Below are 12,816 nucleotides of genomic sequence, written 5' to 3' on the forward strand. Positions count from 1 at the left end.
GAATGGCCGACAGTGACCCAATCTACCTTCTGAAGGGTCGTAGCTCATGGACCAGTGCCCCAACTCACTGTAAGGCAGTTTCTGAGGAACAGAGGCTTCCCTAGGTGGATTTAATCTGTGCCAAGGCCCCTCACTCTGTGCCAGATGAGCAGTGTGCTGTGTGCCTAGCTGGGTTGGTGCAGCAGCCCTGGGTGGGTGGCGTGCCCACCAGTGAAGCTGAGGCTGGCAGCGGTGGAACCAGACACAGCTGACTCTCTCTCCCTGCCACCCCATCGCTCCACCTTGGCTGCCTTCCTCTCCCTCTGCTTTTGCCCAGCCTTAACGTGGGCTGAGGGGGCTCTGCATTGACACTCAGCTCAAGTTACAGCCAGAAGAGAAGAGAAGAGAAGACATAAAAGACTGCTGCCAGTCAGTGTAGAGAATACTGAGCTAATTGGACTAAGAGCTTGGCTCAGTTTTTCAAAAATGAAGAAAAGCATGTGGGTAAATACTGCACTGAACTCTATATTCCAAGGATCAATATGTGAAATCAAATTATTAGCAAAATTTGTCTGTATCTGTATTTTCCTAAGCTTGTCCAGAATAGGTCAATTTTATTAATAACTAGCTGGGCTGAATAAGTCAATTTTGTTAATAACTAGTGGCAGCCTATCCACCACCGCTGCCTTTTTCTCCCCCCGCCGCAAGCCCACTCGGCTTTCTGGCCAGCCTGCTGGTCCGCTTCTCCCCCCCCCCCCCCGCGGTTTCTGGCTGGCACTTCCTCCCACCCGCCCGCCCGCCTCCTTCCCCCGGCTGGACCGCCATGATACCTCCTGCTATTCCCGGCGGCCGGCCTGGCCTGCCACAGCCTCCTGCCGGTCTGGCCCGCCGCCGCTTCCTCCTGTGGCTGCCAGCCAGTATCCCTATTTTCTCCCCATCCCCGTCACTATCCTATCCGCAGCTGCTCGCAAACTCTCACGAGAGCTGCCACACATGGGATTAGTGACGGGTACATCTAGGAGGATTAAATATATAGTTTGCTGGTAATGACTGTAACAATAAAGATTTGATTTGATTTAAATATATACATGCTAAACCACAAATCCATCTGTGCATTGGCACTGGAACATTTTTTAACCACCTTTATGGAGTTATTATTAGAACAACGTATACAGCAGCAGAATAAATGAGACCAAGCTTATCATGCAGGGACTGCAACAAATAGAGATATGACTTTAGTGTTCACCTTGTGAATTCAGCAATAACTTGTTTTTTCCCCTAGAAAGCAGTGATTGGTTTCTATACAGTTTCACTCTATCTCTGTAGATTCATTAATGTCTAGGAAAGTCGGATGCATCGTGAAAGTTTTTACCATAGTGTAAGCATTTTCCACACTACAAGCATTTCTATGGTTTCACTCCTGTGTGAATCCTTTGGTGTGAAATCAGGCTCCTATTGTGACTGAAGCTTTTCCCACACTCCAAGCATTTATATCGTTTCTCTCCTGTGTGGATACCGTGATGTGTCACAAGGTCTGAGCTACAATTAAAGCTCTTGCCACACTCAAAGCATTTATATGGTTTCATCCCTGTGTGGAGTCTTTCATGTGTAGAAAGGGCTGAGCTCTGACTGAAACTCTTGCCACACTCAAAGCATTTATATGGTTTCTCTCCAGTGTGAGTTCTTAGATGTAAAGTAAGACATGTGCTCAAACGGAAACACTTTCCACAATCTGAGCATTTATACGGTTTCTCCCCAGTATGCTTTTTCTTATGCTCCTTAAGATGTGAGCTCTGGGTGAAGCTTTTTCCACACTCCAAACACTTATATGGTTTATCACCTGTGTGTATCCTTTTATGTGAAATCAGATGTGAACCCTGACTAAATCTCTTTCCACATTCCAAGCATTTATATGGCTTCTCCCCTGTGTGGATTCTTTGGTGTGAAGTGAGGCTTGAGCTGTGACTGAAAGTCTTTCCACATTCCAGGCAGTTATATGATTTTTCGCCTGTGTGGATTTTTTGGTGTGAAGTGAGGCTTGAGCTGTGACTGAATGTCTTTCCACATTCCAGGCAGTTATATGATTTTTCGCCTGTGTGGATTTTTTGGTGTGAAGTGAGGCTTGTGCTGTGACTGAAGCTCTTTCCACATTCCAAGCATTTATATGATTTTTCCCCTGTGTGGATCTTTGTATGTGACTTAAGGCCTGAACTCACACAAAAACTTTTCCCGCACTCCAAGCATATATATGGTTTTTCTCCAGTGTGAGTTCTTTGATGCACAGTACGTTTTTCACTTGTTCTGAAGCTCTTTCCACATTCCAAGCATTGATATGGTTTCTCTCCTGCATGAATTCTCTGATGCTTAGTAAGAGCTGATTTCTCATGGTAGCTCTTTCCACATTCCAAGCATATATATGGTTTTTCTCCAGTGTGAGTTCTTTGATGCACAGTACGTTTTTCACTTGTTCGGAAGCTCTTTCCACATTCCAAGCATTCATATGGTTTCTCTCCTGTGTGAATTTTCTGATGCTTAGTAAGAGATGATTTCACATGGAAGCTCTTGCCACATTCCAAGCATTCATATGGTTTCTCTCCTGTGTGGGTTCTTTGATGTACAATTAGTTTTCCAGTACGGCTGAAGCTCTTTCCACATTCCAAGCACTTATATGGGTTCTTTCCAGTGTGAACAGTTTGATGTCTAACAAGGTCTGCTTCTTGATTAAAGCTGTCACCACAATCTTCGCATTTGTATGGTCTCTCTCTTGTGTGGATATTTTGATGTCTCTTAAGGCTTGATTTATGACTGAAGGTATTTCCACATATTTGGCACTTACTCCTCCTCTTTCCATCTGTTTTTTCTTCTTCAGTGGGAATGACATGCAAGTTCCCATCCTGACAAGCATCAGATGTGTTCCTCTTATTCTTTGTTTGGTTAACATCCTGTGCCTTTGATCCACCCTGACTCCCAGCATTCTCTGCTCTCTGAGCTCTTTGATGCAAGGGGGACTGTGTGTTTTGAATGATGCCCTTTCCATATGTCAAGCATCTGTCTGTTTTCTCTGCTGTGTGAATTCGGTGATTTATTTTAAAGCTTGGTTTATGGCTGGTCTCTGTAGAAACACGGGACTTATTTCTTCCACCACCTTTGTAATATGCGTGCTGGCCTGGAATTTCATGGAAGTCCCTTTGGTTTATCTCCCGCCTCGTTGATCCATTTTGTTTCCCAGAGGACTTTTCTGCTGCTTCATCATTGGTCGCTTCCAAAAATAGCCCAAACGGTCTCATATTGTCCTCATGGTCCTTTCTATCACCTGCTGGAATGAATGAATAGATAGAGAGAGAGAGAGAGATAACAGTGGTCAATTCATTGATTTGTGGAGTGAACTCACACTAATGCAGTTGTTTGGTTCATTACTACATGGTTTCTGACTTGTTCTTTAGATGGATAAAGATTTGGTGGCCCTGTGTACTATCAGCCTGGAGAAATACAAAATAAATGCTTCTCTGTTGATTCCCTTAGACCAGGCGTAGATCAAGACCCCACATGCTGCCACAATTCCCACCCCTCCTGCCCACTCTAACCCACAGTCTCTCTTCTCCTCTGTGCCCAATCTTCTGCCTGCCTCCCATTACTACTGCTACTACTTCTTGTTCCAAGACTACTTATATGCAGGAAGTGTGGCTAGTAGGTGCTAACAGTGGTTGCCAAAAGAGGCTAAAGGGGCTCCAGAGAGAAAAAGGCAGTTAGGGCTGTATATGACAGGCAATGAAGTTCAGCTGGGGAGGTTCAAGGGAGATTGAGGTCCAGCACTCTAACCACTACACCATGCTGGCTCTCATAGAACACATTGCAGTAATCCAGTCTGGAGGTTACTATTTAAACCACATTAAGTGTATTTAGTGGTCCCCCCATGCCTTGCAAATAAAATATTCCAGCTGCTGGAAACACATTTGAAATAGCATGGGAAACTAATAACGGTGAGGGTTTTTTTCTCTAAATAATAACCGTCTTGTTCTGTTTATTACATGCTCCTCCGCCCGCCCCCGGGGGCAGGGGGAATTAGGGAGAAGGGGAGTTAGGTTCCTAGATGCCCCGGTGGAAAACCTCCCCTTTTCACCATCTTAAATTAGGTAGGAGTGGCAGCATTTCAGTTCCTATAAAAACCAGAGGTAGTTCCCTCATGCCCCTCTTGTAGGTGCATATTATGCATGCAGGCATTTTAGAATCAGAAAAATATGGTAGTCCAAATAACCTGCCAGATCAGATAATAATCTGTTTAGGGTATCAGGAAAAACCACTTGTCAGGACATTTTGGGCAGACAAAAGGAAGTACCTTTTCACACAGTGCATAATTAACCTATGGAATTATCTGCCACAGAATGTGGTAATGGCCACTAGCTAGGATGGCTTTAAACGGGGCCTAGACAAATTCATGGAGGGCAGGTCTAGTCTGATGGCTACAGGCCAGCCTCAGATGTTTCCAAAATACCGGTTGCAGGGGAGCAACAGCAAGAGAGAGGGCATGCCCTCACCTCTTGCCTGTGCGCTTCTCAGAGGCATCTGGTTGGCCACTGTGTCAAACAGGATGCTGGACTAGATGGGCCTTGGGCCTGATCCAGCAGGGCTGTTCTTACGTAAATGCAAATTTTATACAAATGAGGAAGAATTTGTATGAGAAAACCTTCCAGAAAACCCACACCTCTTATGCTAAAATGATGACAAGATGGCATCAGCTACATGCCCAGGAGTTACTCTGGTCATTCTGCCTGGATTCGAAGACTTCTTCAGAGCATCTGCTTGGCATGCAGAAGTTTCCAGGTTCAATCCCTGGCAGCATCTCCAGATAGGGTTGGGAGAGACTCCTGCCTGAAACCTTGGAGAATCACAGCCAGTCAGTGTAAGCAGTACTGAGGTAGATAGGAACATAGGAACAAAGGAAGCTGCCATATACTGAGTCAGACCATTGGTCCATCTAGCTCAATATTGTCTTCACAGACTGGCAATGGCTTCTCCAAGGTTGCAGGCAGGAGTCTCTCTCAGCCCTATCTTGGAGATGCTGCCAGGGAGGGAACTTGAAACCTTCTGCTCTTCCCAGAGCGGCTTCATCCCCTGAGGGGAATCTTTTGCAGTGCTCACACATCAAGTCTCCCATTCATATGCAACCAAGGCAGACCCTGCTTAGCTATGGGGACAAGTCATGCTCGCTACCACAAGACCAGCTCTCCTCTCCCTTGAACTATAGATGAACGATGGTCTGACTCAGTATGAGGCAGCTTCCTAGGAGCTGTGACCACACCCCTGCAGGTATGGCTGGCTATTCACAATTCCATTGGGGAGAGGGAGGGCAGGTAGGATATTAAAACAGCTTTCCTCAGCAGAGCCTGGCCTTAGACATCTCACTGATTCATGGGGGAAGAGAGCAAATCAGGCAAAAGGAAGGGGAAAGATGAGCTCCTGCAAACATTCTCAGTTATGAATGACCGACTGCAAGCTTCACATTTCCCAAAATGGGAGTCAGCACATGTAAGTTCTGGTCTGACATCTGGAGGCAAAGCAGGTACTTCCAGGGCATGTGGCCTGGCCATCCATTTGCTGCAGGGGAGATCTTTACAATGGAAAACAACCCCAGCAGCAACTGATACCTTCCAGCATCTCAGAGCAAAGAGAAACTTACCCAGGGAGGCCATGTTGCCGAAACTCTCTACCGTCACTTCCTCGTGCAGAGCTCTTGGGTCTGGATACAGCAATTCCCCCTCAGTGAAATGCACCACCAGCTCCTCAAAGGTCATTCATTACCTCCTGAAAAAAGGAAATCGTATATTCTCCTCACAAATCATATCTTCCCTCTCCCTCTCCTATACATGTATGCATTTCTGTGCACATTTCTGTACCCTGCTCTTTAAGGGTCAAAACATCAGGTGATGATACAGGCTTGTCCAGTAGGGGCCTGGGCCCGCATGTTGAATAGGGACTACCAAATATGGTGGAAAAGGTGCAGCCCTCCTCAGAGGATACAGAGGCCTGGTGAAGAACGTTCCTGCATAGATTGCTCCTGTGGGCTGGTTATTTGTGAAGCCTATATTTATTACTTTCAGGCTTTCAAGAAGGGGAGGCAGAAGCAGATTGTGAGGAGATGAGAGCTGGTCTTGTGGTAGCAAGCATGACTTGTCCCCATAGCTAAGCAGGGTCTGCCCTGGTTGCATATGAATGGGAGACTAGAAGTGTGAGCACTGCAAGATATTCCCCTCAGGGGATGAAGCCGCTCTGGGGAGAGCAGAAGGTTCCAAGTTCCCTCCCTGGCTTCTCCAAGATAGGGCTGAGAGAGATTCCTGCCTGCAACCTTGGAGAAGCCACTGCCAGTCTGTGAAGACAATACTGAGCTAGATACACCAATGGTCTGACTCAGTAGGTGGCAGTTTCCTATGTTCCTATGTATATTTTAATGCCACAGCAAAGAAAGAACTCCAAACAAGGCAACAACAACACCAAAAGGAAAAACCTCCGTTTGGACACATGAGTCTGAGCAAGTCTCCGTAACCCTTTTTATTTTATTTTCCTAATTCTGTTGTTTGTATTAAGAAAGACATTTTAAAAGTGCAGTTATAATTTAATTGTTGTTATGGTTGTGTTTCATTTATATGGAAAGTTAAAGAAATCACACAAGGCAGGATTACACTGCCAATTGGAAGATAACTCATGCATGGTGTAAAGAAAGTGTTATATACACACACACACACTTTCACTCACAAGCTGAAAATATAAATGAAGGTCAGATAACAGTATTTACAGACTAAAAACTTCATGAAAGGTTTGCATGTATTAGGCTAATGAACACTCAGCTTAATGACATCGCATATTATCAAATCATACTCACATTTTAAAAACAGTGTTTTAGTAAATGGTACAAAGGACACTGATCACGAATGCAGCTGTCTTCTAGAAAACTCTAGAGTCCAGGCCCTCCCCCTGTGAAGCTTTACAGCCCACCAGCCAGAAGCCCCTCTTCCCACAGCACAGCCAATTAACTCTTCGGGCAGTCCCAGCTCCTGGCACTTGTGACTTTAGAAAGGGATTCTGCACATGCTCAGAGAGCTATCCCCCCCACCCAGGCTGTGTGCCTCAGAGCTTGGGCAGAATTCTTATAGAAGAAAGCAGGTTTCTTGAAAAGGACCCGAGTGCAACGCTCTCCCAGGACATGAACAGAGTGCCTTTGCCGTGAAACGGGAATGCTTCCTCCCCTGTGTTTTGGAACCTTTGCCTTCCCACATAGGGTGGCAGTGGTACCACAGGCACTGCACCTCATGAGAAGGGGCTGGGGGAGAGGAGTGAGGCAGCCCTTCAGGTGCGAGGAAGAAGCTCGGGCTCTGCTTTCTGCTGGCTGCCTCCAATGGGTGACATCTGGGAGACCACCAAGCACATCTGTAGCCCTGCCAACAGCGCCCTGCAAAATGGCTCCAGCCACTTCCAGGCTCCTCATCCTATAGAGGGGGGGACTGATTGATAGGGAGCATTGCAGTGGCCGTGCTGCTTGGGATGCATCGTTCTTCTGTGGCTGCTGCAGGGCAGACAAGGCTACAAGAGGGCTGGAGAGAGGACTTGGGACCCCCCTGCTCCCCATGTACCTCCATCAAGAGTCCCCAGAGGCAAGAATCACTCATGCTATTGCCTGGTGAGGCCTAAAGCTACAAGGAAGAAGGCAAAGAAACATTAGAGAGAGAAAAGGAAAAGGAAAGAGAGACAATCTGATTATTGCTGCCCAGATTTACTATATACACCTGATCTGAAGTTATTATGTTGAAAGGCATTTCTGGTTCCCAGTTGGACTCTGCCATGTATGGGAAACAGCGTCATGCAAAAAAACAAACCCCAAAAAACCCTTCTACAAGCAGTACACATCAGGGCTGCCCTTGTTCTCTCTCTCTTCACATTAGAGGCCCTCCTCAAGACCAGGCTCTATTTATTTTATTTATTATTTTTATTTTTACATTTATATCCCGCTCTTCCTCCAAGGAGCCCAGAGCGGTGTACTATATACTTAGGTTTCTCCTCACATCAACCCTGTGAAGTAGGCTAGGCTGAGAGAGAAGTGACTGGCCCAGAGTCACCCAGCTAGTTTCATGGCTGAATGGGGATTTGAACTCGGGTCTCCCCGGCCCTAGTCCAGCACTCTAACCACTACACCACAACAGTGAGCTAAATGGTCTGATCTGGGATAAGGCAGCTTCCTATAAGATGGTGGGTGATGTTAGCAGAGCTGGTTCTGAAAAATCCAGACAGAAAAATGTAGTGAAACCTAATCGTGCTGGATGAGACAGCTAAGCTAGATGTGCTGGGATAGAGGAAGTCAGCCTGCTGGAATGCAAGAATTGATTCGCATGTCCAAGGTTGCTTGCCAGGCAACACACACCCCAGCTTATGTTACCTCCAAAAAGTAAGTTAAGCCTTTACTTCCTGGCTGAAAATAATCCATTGCTATCAATTGGATTGTTTTAACACTTTTAATCACGTTAAGTCTTTAAGAGTAGTTTTTAATTTTTTGGAAAACCTCATGGAGACACAGTGAGTGTATAAAAATTGAATGAAAAAATAAATATATGAAATAACCCCTGCTAACTTGGCAAAGAGGCACTTTTTAACGTGGTGATTCTCTTTATTGAGCAGGAGGAAAGTAACTGGCCCTATCCAGCCTCAGCACAGTAGCTCCATCTTATGTTTCTTTTTAGATTGTGAGCCCTTTGGGGACAGGGAGCCATCTTATTTATTTATTATTTCCCTGTGTAAACCTGCCCTGAGCCATTTTTGGAAGGGTGGTATAGAAAGTGAATAAATACATTTTAAACAAAAATCCTACCAAGCATCCCCTCTCATTTTGAGCACTTGGCCTCAGTAACAACAAACACTCTTAGGAGAAGGGGTCATACACCAACCTCAACAACCCATCTGGATTACTTGCTGTTTATCACATTGCTCGGACAGCAGAGCAACCCATCACCTTTGCTTCTTTCCCCATTCGATATTAAACTCACAGCATCAGCAGACTTGCCTAGTGTGTACTGAATCTCAAAGAGGGACTAAATTGCCTATTATGAAAACTGCTGAAAAGTAGTGCATCTTTATGAATGCTGATAAAGAAGTGTTGTGTGTCGCAAGCTAACATAGCTGGAAACAGGGCTTCCCCTCTAGGAATTTACCACATTCCATAGGAGTGCCTGAACCACCTAATGGCACAGCCGGGAAGTAACTTGCCTAGCTAGGGTGCAAGAGGTTGCTGGTTCAAATCCCTACTGGTATGTTTCCCAGACTATATTGGGCAGCAGCGATACAGGAAGATGCTGAAAGGCATCATCTCATACTGCGTGGGAGATGGCAATGGTAAACCCCTCCTGTATTCTACCAAAGACAACCACAGTGCTCTGTGGTTGCCAGGAGTCTACTAGAGGGCACACTTTAATTGGATTGCCAACTTTATTACTAGCTGTTGTTCCTGTGCCTATTTCAGCTGCTAAAAAACTATACCCTGTAATCACAGTCACTTTACTTGTGCACCTTTTTTCTACACACATTGCTCATCTTTACGCTTCTGCAGAAATCAGCTTCATTTGCTGACTTTCAGTTATTAAGATGCATAGGAGCAGGCAGAGGTGGCTTTGCTCAGGAAATGAGGAAATCCAGTGAATTTAAAACACTTTCCTTAAAGCTATGAGAATGCATGTTTTCTTTAAAATATTTATTTTGGGGGGAAACTGATGGGAAGTTCTCCTGCACAAGCGCTGTTTAAACATATTTATTTGTCATTTCTTTCACTTGTAACCTAAAACCAGCCGGCACCAGCAGCACACAGAACGTAACACAAACATAATACATGCAGGATCATCAAGGAAGAGGTTTTCCAATAAAAAGAAAATGTACGACACATGAAGATTAATTTCTACTTACATTCCAGAATGGAAATCAGCAATCTTCCTTGCAGATGGATTTCCCCCTCAGTCACAGCAGTCAGGAAAAAGAGCTCTGTCCTCCACAGAGACCAGAGCAGAACGAATACAATCTTTTAAACCTAGGAGTGAATGGTTCAACAATTGTCCAGCTATATCAGACACAATCAGGAGATCAGTCAGACAATACAGGGAGATCATCTGACCTCTCCTTGGAAGACAATAACCTCAATAGGAAGATGGAGGAATTCAGCTATCCTCAGGATGCAAGAGATCACAATTTGCCTTAGGCAATGATCAGTGGCCAAGAAAAATCACACAGGTAATATGTCACCTGGTTGCATCTCTTTGGGCCTGGGTGGAGGACAGCCCAGAGATTGATCAGAGTCATGGCCACAGAATTTTTGGACTCAGCCTGGCACAGTATGGCCAGGCCTGGCTACAAACCTGAGGATTTCTAGTGCAACCCTTTGCTCAGCACAGGAAACTGCCAGAAGATTCCTAACAGATGCTCATGCAGCCTCTGTTAGGAGATCTGCAGTGACAAGGCAGACTGTTCCACTCTCAAACAGCTCTTACAGGTTTTCATTTATTTAAACATTTATATTCCACTCTTCCTCCAAGGAGCCCAGAGCAGTGTACATTATGCTTATGCATTTTAAGGCCTGTATTCACACTAAAGTTCTTTCTGCACTCCAATCAAATATATGGTTTCTCTCCAGTGTGAGTTCTTTGATGCTTAGTAAGATTTAACTTCTCACTGAATCTTTTTGCAGTCCAAACATTCATATGGTTTCTCTCCTGTGTAGTTTATTTGATGCACAGTAAGTTTTCCAGTTCTGCTGAAGCTCCTTCCACATTCCAGACTACAATTCCTATTATTCTTTGAGGCCATATTCCTGTTTGCAAATATTAGTCTGATCCTTCACCTAATCCTTGAAGATGACCCATATCGCACGACTAGACTGTTCCACTCTCAAACAGCTCTTACAGGTTTTCATTTATTTAAACATTTATATTCCACTCTTCCTCCAAGGAGCCCAGAGCAGTGTACATTATGCTTATCATAGAGTTGCCATGCCCCCCCCCCGAAATTCCAGGTTTCACCCGGATTTTACGCATCTCACCCAGATTGCTTAGCCCACCCAGATTCTCCAGGATTTCAGCTTTCATTAAAAAAGAAAGAAAGAAAGAAAGAAGCTAATCTCTAGCCCTTGCAGAAGCGGAGTTATGGAGCAAAATGTGCACTATTCTGCTCAAAAATTATTTTCAAGCCAATTTACATAATATGCAAGTTAGGCACCCAGATCTGTAAAACCAGAATATGGCAACCATAGCTTATCCCCACAAGAGCCCTTTGAGGTATGTTAGACTTGGAACATAGGAACGCAGTATATGGCAGCTAAGGAGGAGGATGAAGCAAAATGGATGCCAACTAAAAGTCAAGGCTTCATCTGGCAAGGAATTCCTGGTTAGAAGCCATTTATTATTTGAGAAAGAATAAGTTCCAGTGGTTCTCAGCCTTAGGTTCCCAGATGTTGTTGGAGTACAACTCCCTTTCTCCCCAGGCTATTTTCGCTGGGGGTGATGGAGCACGTTCTAGGAACCACGCTGGGGCACTGTCCCAGCAGCCAAAGACCTGCTGCAAACACCTATTTTGAGGGAGGAGTCCAGGGAGGGCATCTGGGGGAGCTCCCTCATCAGGGAAGGGTTCCAGGAGATGGCCACTTCAAACCCCGAGTGTTTCAGACCCGGGGTTCCAGAGTTCCAAGTGAATCGAGGCCTACACAAACGTTGGACACAGCAAAGCCTTAAATTCCCATGGGCTAGATTTGTCAGGTTCAATTACTAAGTGAGGGGTTTTCTTCATTCCTGGAGCTGCTATAGACTCGCGGTTTGTTGCCACCCCACCTCCACCGGGAGCCAGAGATGATGATGACACAGAGATAGTCCAGGGTCCCCTGGATTTGGGTTAAAAAACCTCGAGAATTTTCAGGTGTGGCCCCACTGAAAACAATGAAGATTTGCAGCAAGGGGCCTCGGTCCATGGCTTATAACCTGGCGACCGTAACTCCAATCACAATGGGAACACCTGTGTTACAAAGTGAGCCAGGAGAATCCTTGGATACCATGCATGGTCCGGTACCCCTTTTGGGATAACAATTGGAGGGATTCAGAATTCCCCCATGCTGGCTCTAGCTTTCCAGAGGTCCTGAGAACAGCACTCTCAAAAGGAACAATACTGTCGTATATCTGTAAAGTTTATGTTACATCATGTGAATAGTTTTGCCCTCACCAAAAGGGGGAGACTCCCCTCCCGGAAGTGATGCAAATCCTGGCCATGGATGGAAGAAATTACTCCGCCAATTACCTGAATGAAGGCGTGAGAGTTATCTCCCCCGCCCCATACTTTTTGTGGTTGAAACTTTAAAAATCTATAGATATGTGATCTTTAGCTCCATGCCACCTTCTGATGTTTGTAACCTGATTCTCTGTATATATGTATCCTAAAGCAAGTTCTGATCAATAAAGCTGATTTGAGTCCATGCATACACGGATGCTGTGTGTGTGTGCAGGTATCGGGTGCAGGGGAGCTGGGAGGAGCGCTGGTGTTATGGAAGTGGCACCAAGCGGTTATGGACATTCTCTTAAGTTATGGTCTGAGCACTCATTAGTTTTTCCTAATGAAGAATCATTTTGAAAAATGATTTCCATCATTTTTAAATGATTAAACATGTAATCATTTTTTACAGTTTCTCTCTGTGTGTTGATTCGCTGATGTCTAGAAAAGTGTGATGCATTACCAAACCTTTATCATTGTATGAGCATTGTATGGTATCTCTGTGTTGTGCACGCTTTAGAGAAGTGTGTGGCTCTGGTGCAGTCTGAAGCACTTTCC

The 12,816-nt window shown here is 45.2% G+C and overlaps 3 protein-coding genes across 15 annotated transcripts in view; all 3 read right to left on the bottom strand.

The window, feature by feature from the left end:
• LOC128347486 (zinc finger protein 883-like) overlaps window positions 1–1,349 on the bottom strand; it is a 14,613-nt gene extending 13,264 nt beyond the window's left edge. The window contains exon 1 of the mRNA XM_053302280.1: window positions 1,226–1,349. The gene's annotated coding sequence lies outside the window, so the exon portion shown is untranslated. The remainder of the gene's footprint in view (window positions 1–1,225) is intronic.
• LOC128347485 (zinc finger protein 883-like) lies at window positions 1,107–12,177 on the bottom strand. Of its 13 annotated transcripts, none has more exons than XM_053302264.1 (4): window positions 11,767–12,177; window positions 9,919–10,039; window positions 5,657–5,781; window positions 1,107–3,295 (listed from the first exon to the last, which is right to left on the bottom strand). In XM_053302264.1, exons 3-4 carry the CDS (start codon window positions 5,769–5,771, stop codon window positions 1,386–1,388), a joined length of 2,025 nt encoding a protein of 674 aa, XP_053158239.1. In that variant the 5' UTR covers window positions 5,772–5,781; window positions 9,919–10,039; window positions 11,767–12,177; the 3' UTR covers window positions 1,107–1,385. The 13 variants fall into 13 exon arrangements, with proteins under 13 accessions (XP_053158239.1, XP_053158238.1, XP_053158245.1 ...); XM_053302263.1 differs by lacking the exon at window positions 11,767–12,177 and adding an exon at window positions 11,570–11,748; XM_053302270.1 differs by lacking the exon at window positions 11,767–12,177 and having other exon boundaries at window positions 1,107–3,292; window positions 9,919–11,000.
• The window catches only part of LOC128347483 (zinc finger protein 883-like), a 21,784-nt gene continuing 18,991 nt past the window's right edge, over window positions 10,024–12,816 (bottom strand). Inside the window, exon 4 of the transcript XR_008317577.1 lies at window positions 10,024–10,039. The gene's annotated coding sequence lies outside the window, so the exon portion shown is untranslated. The remainder of the gene's footprint in view (window positions 10,040–12,816) is intronic.

This window comes from Hemicordylus capensis, chromosome 2, assembly GCF_027244095.1.
Source record: "Hemicordylus capensis ecotype Gifberg chromosome 2, rHemCap1.1.pri, whole genome shotgun sequence".
NCBI lineage: Eukaryota > Metazoa > Chordata > Lepidosauria > Squamata > Cordylidae > Hemicordylus > Hemicordylus capensis.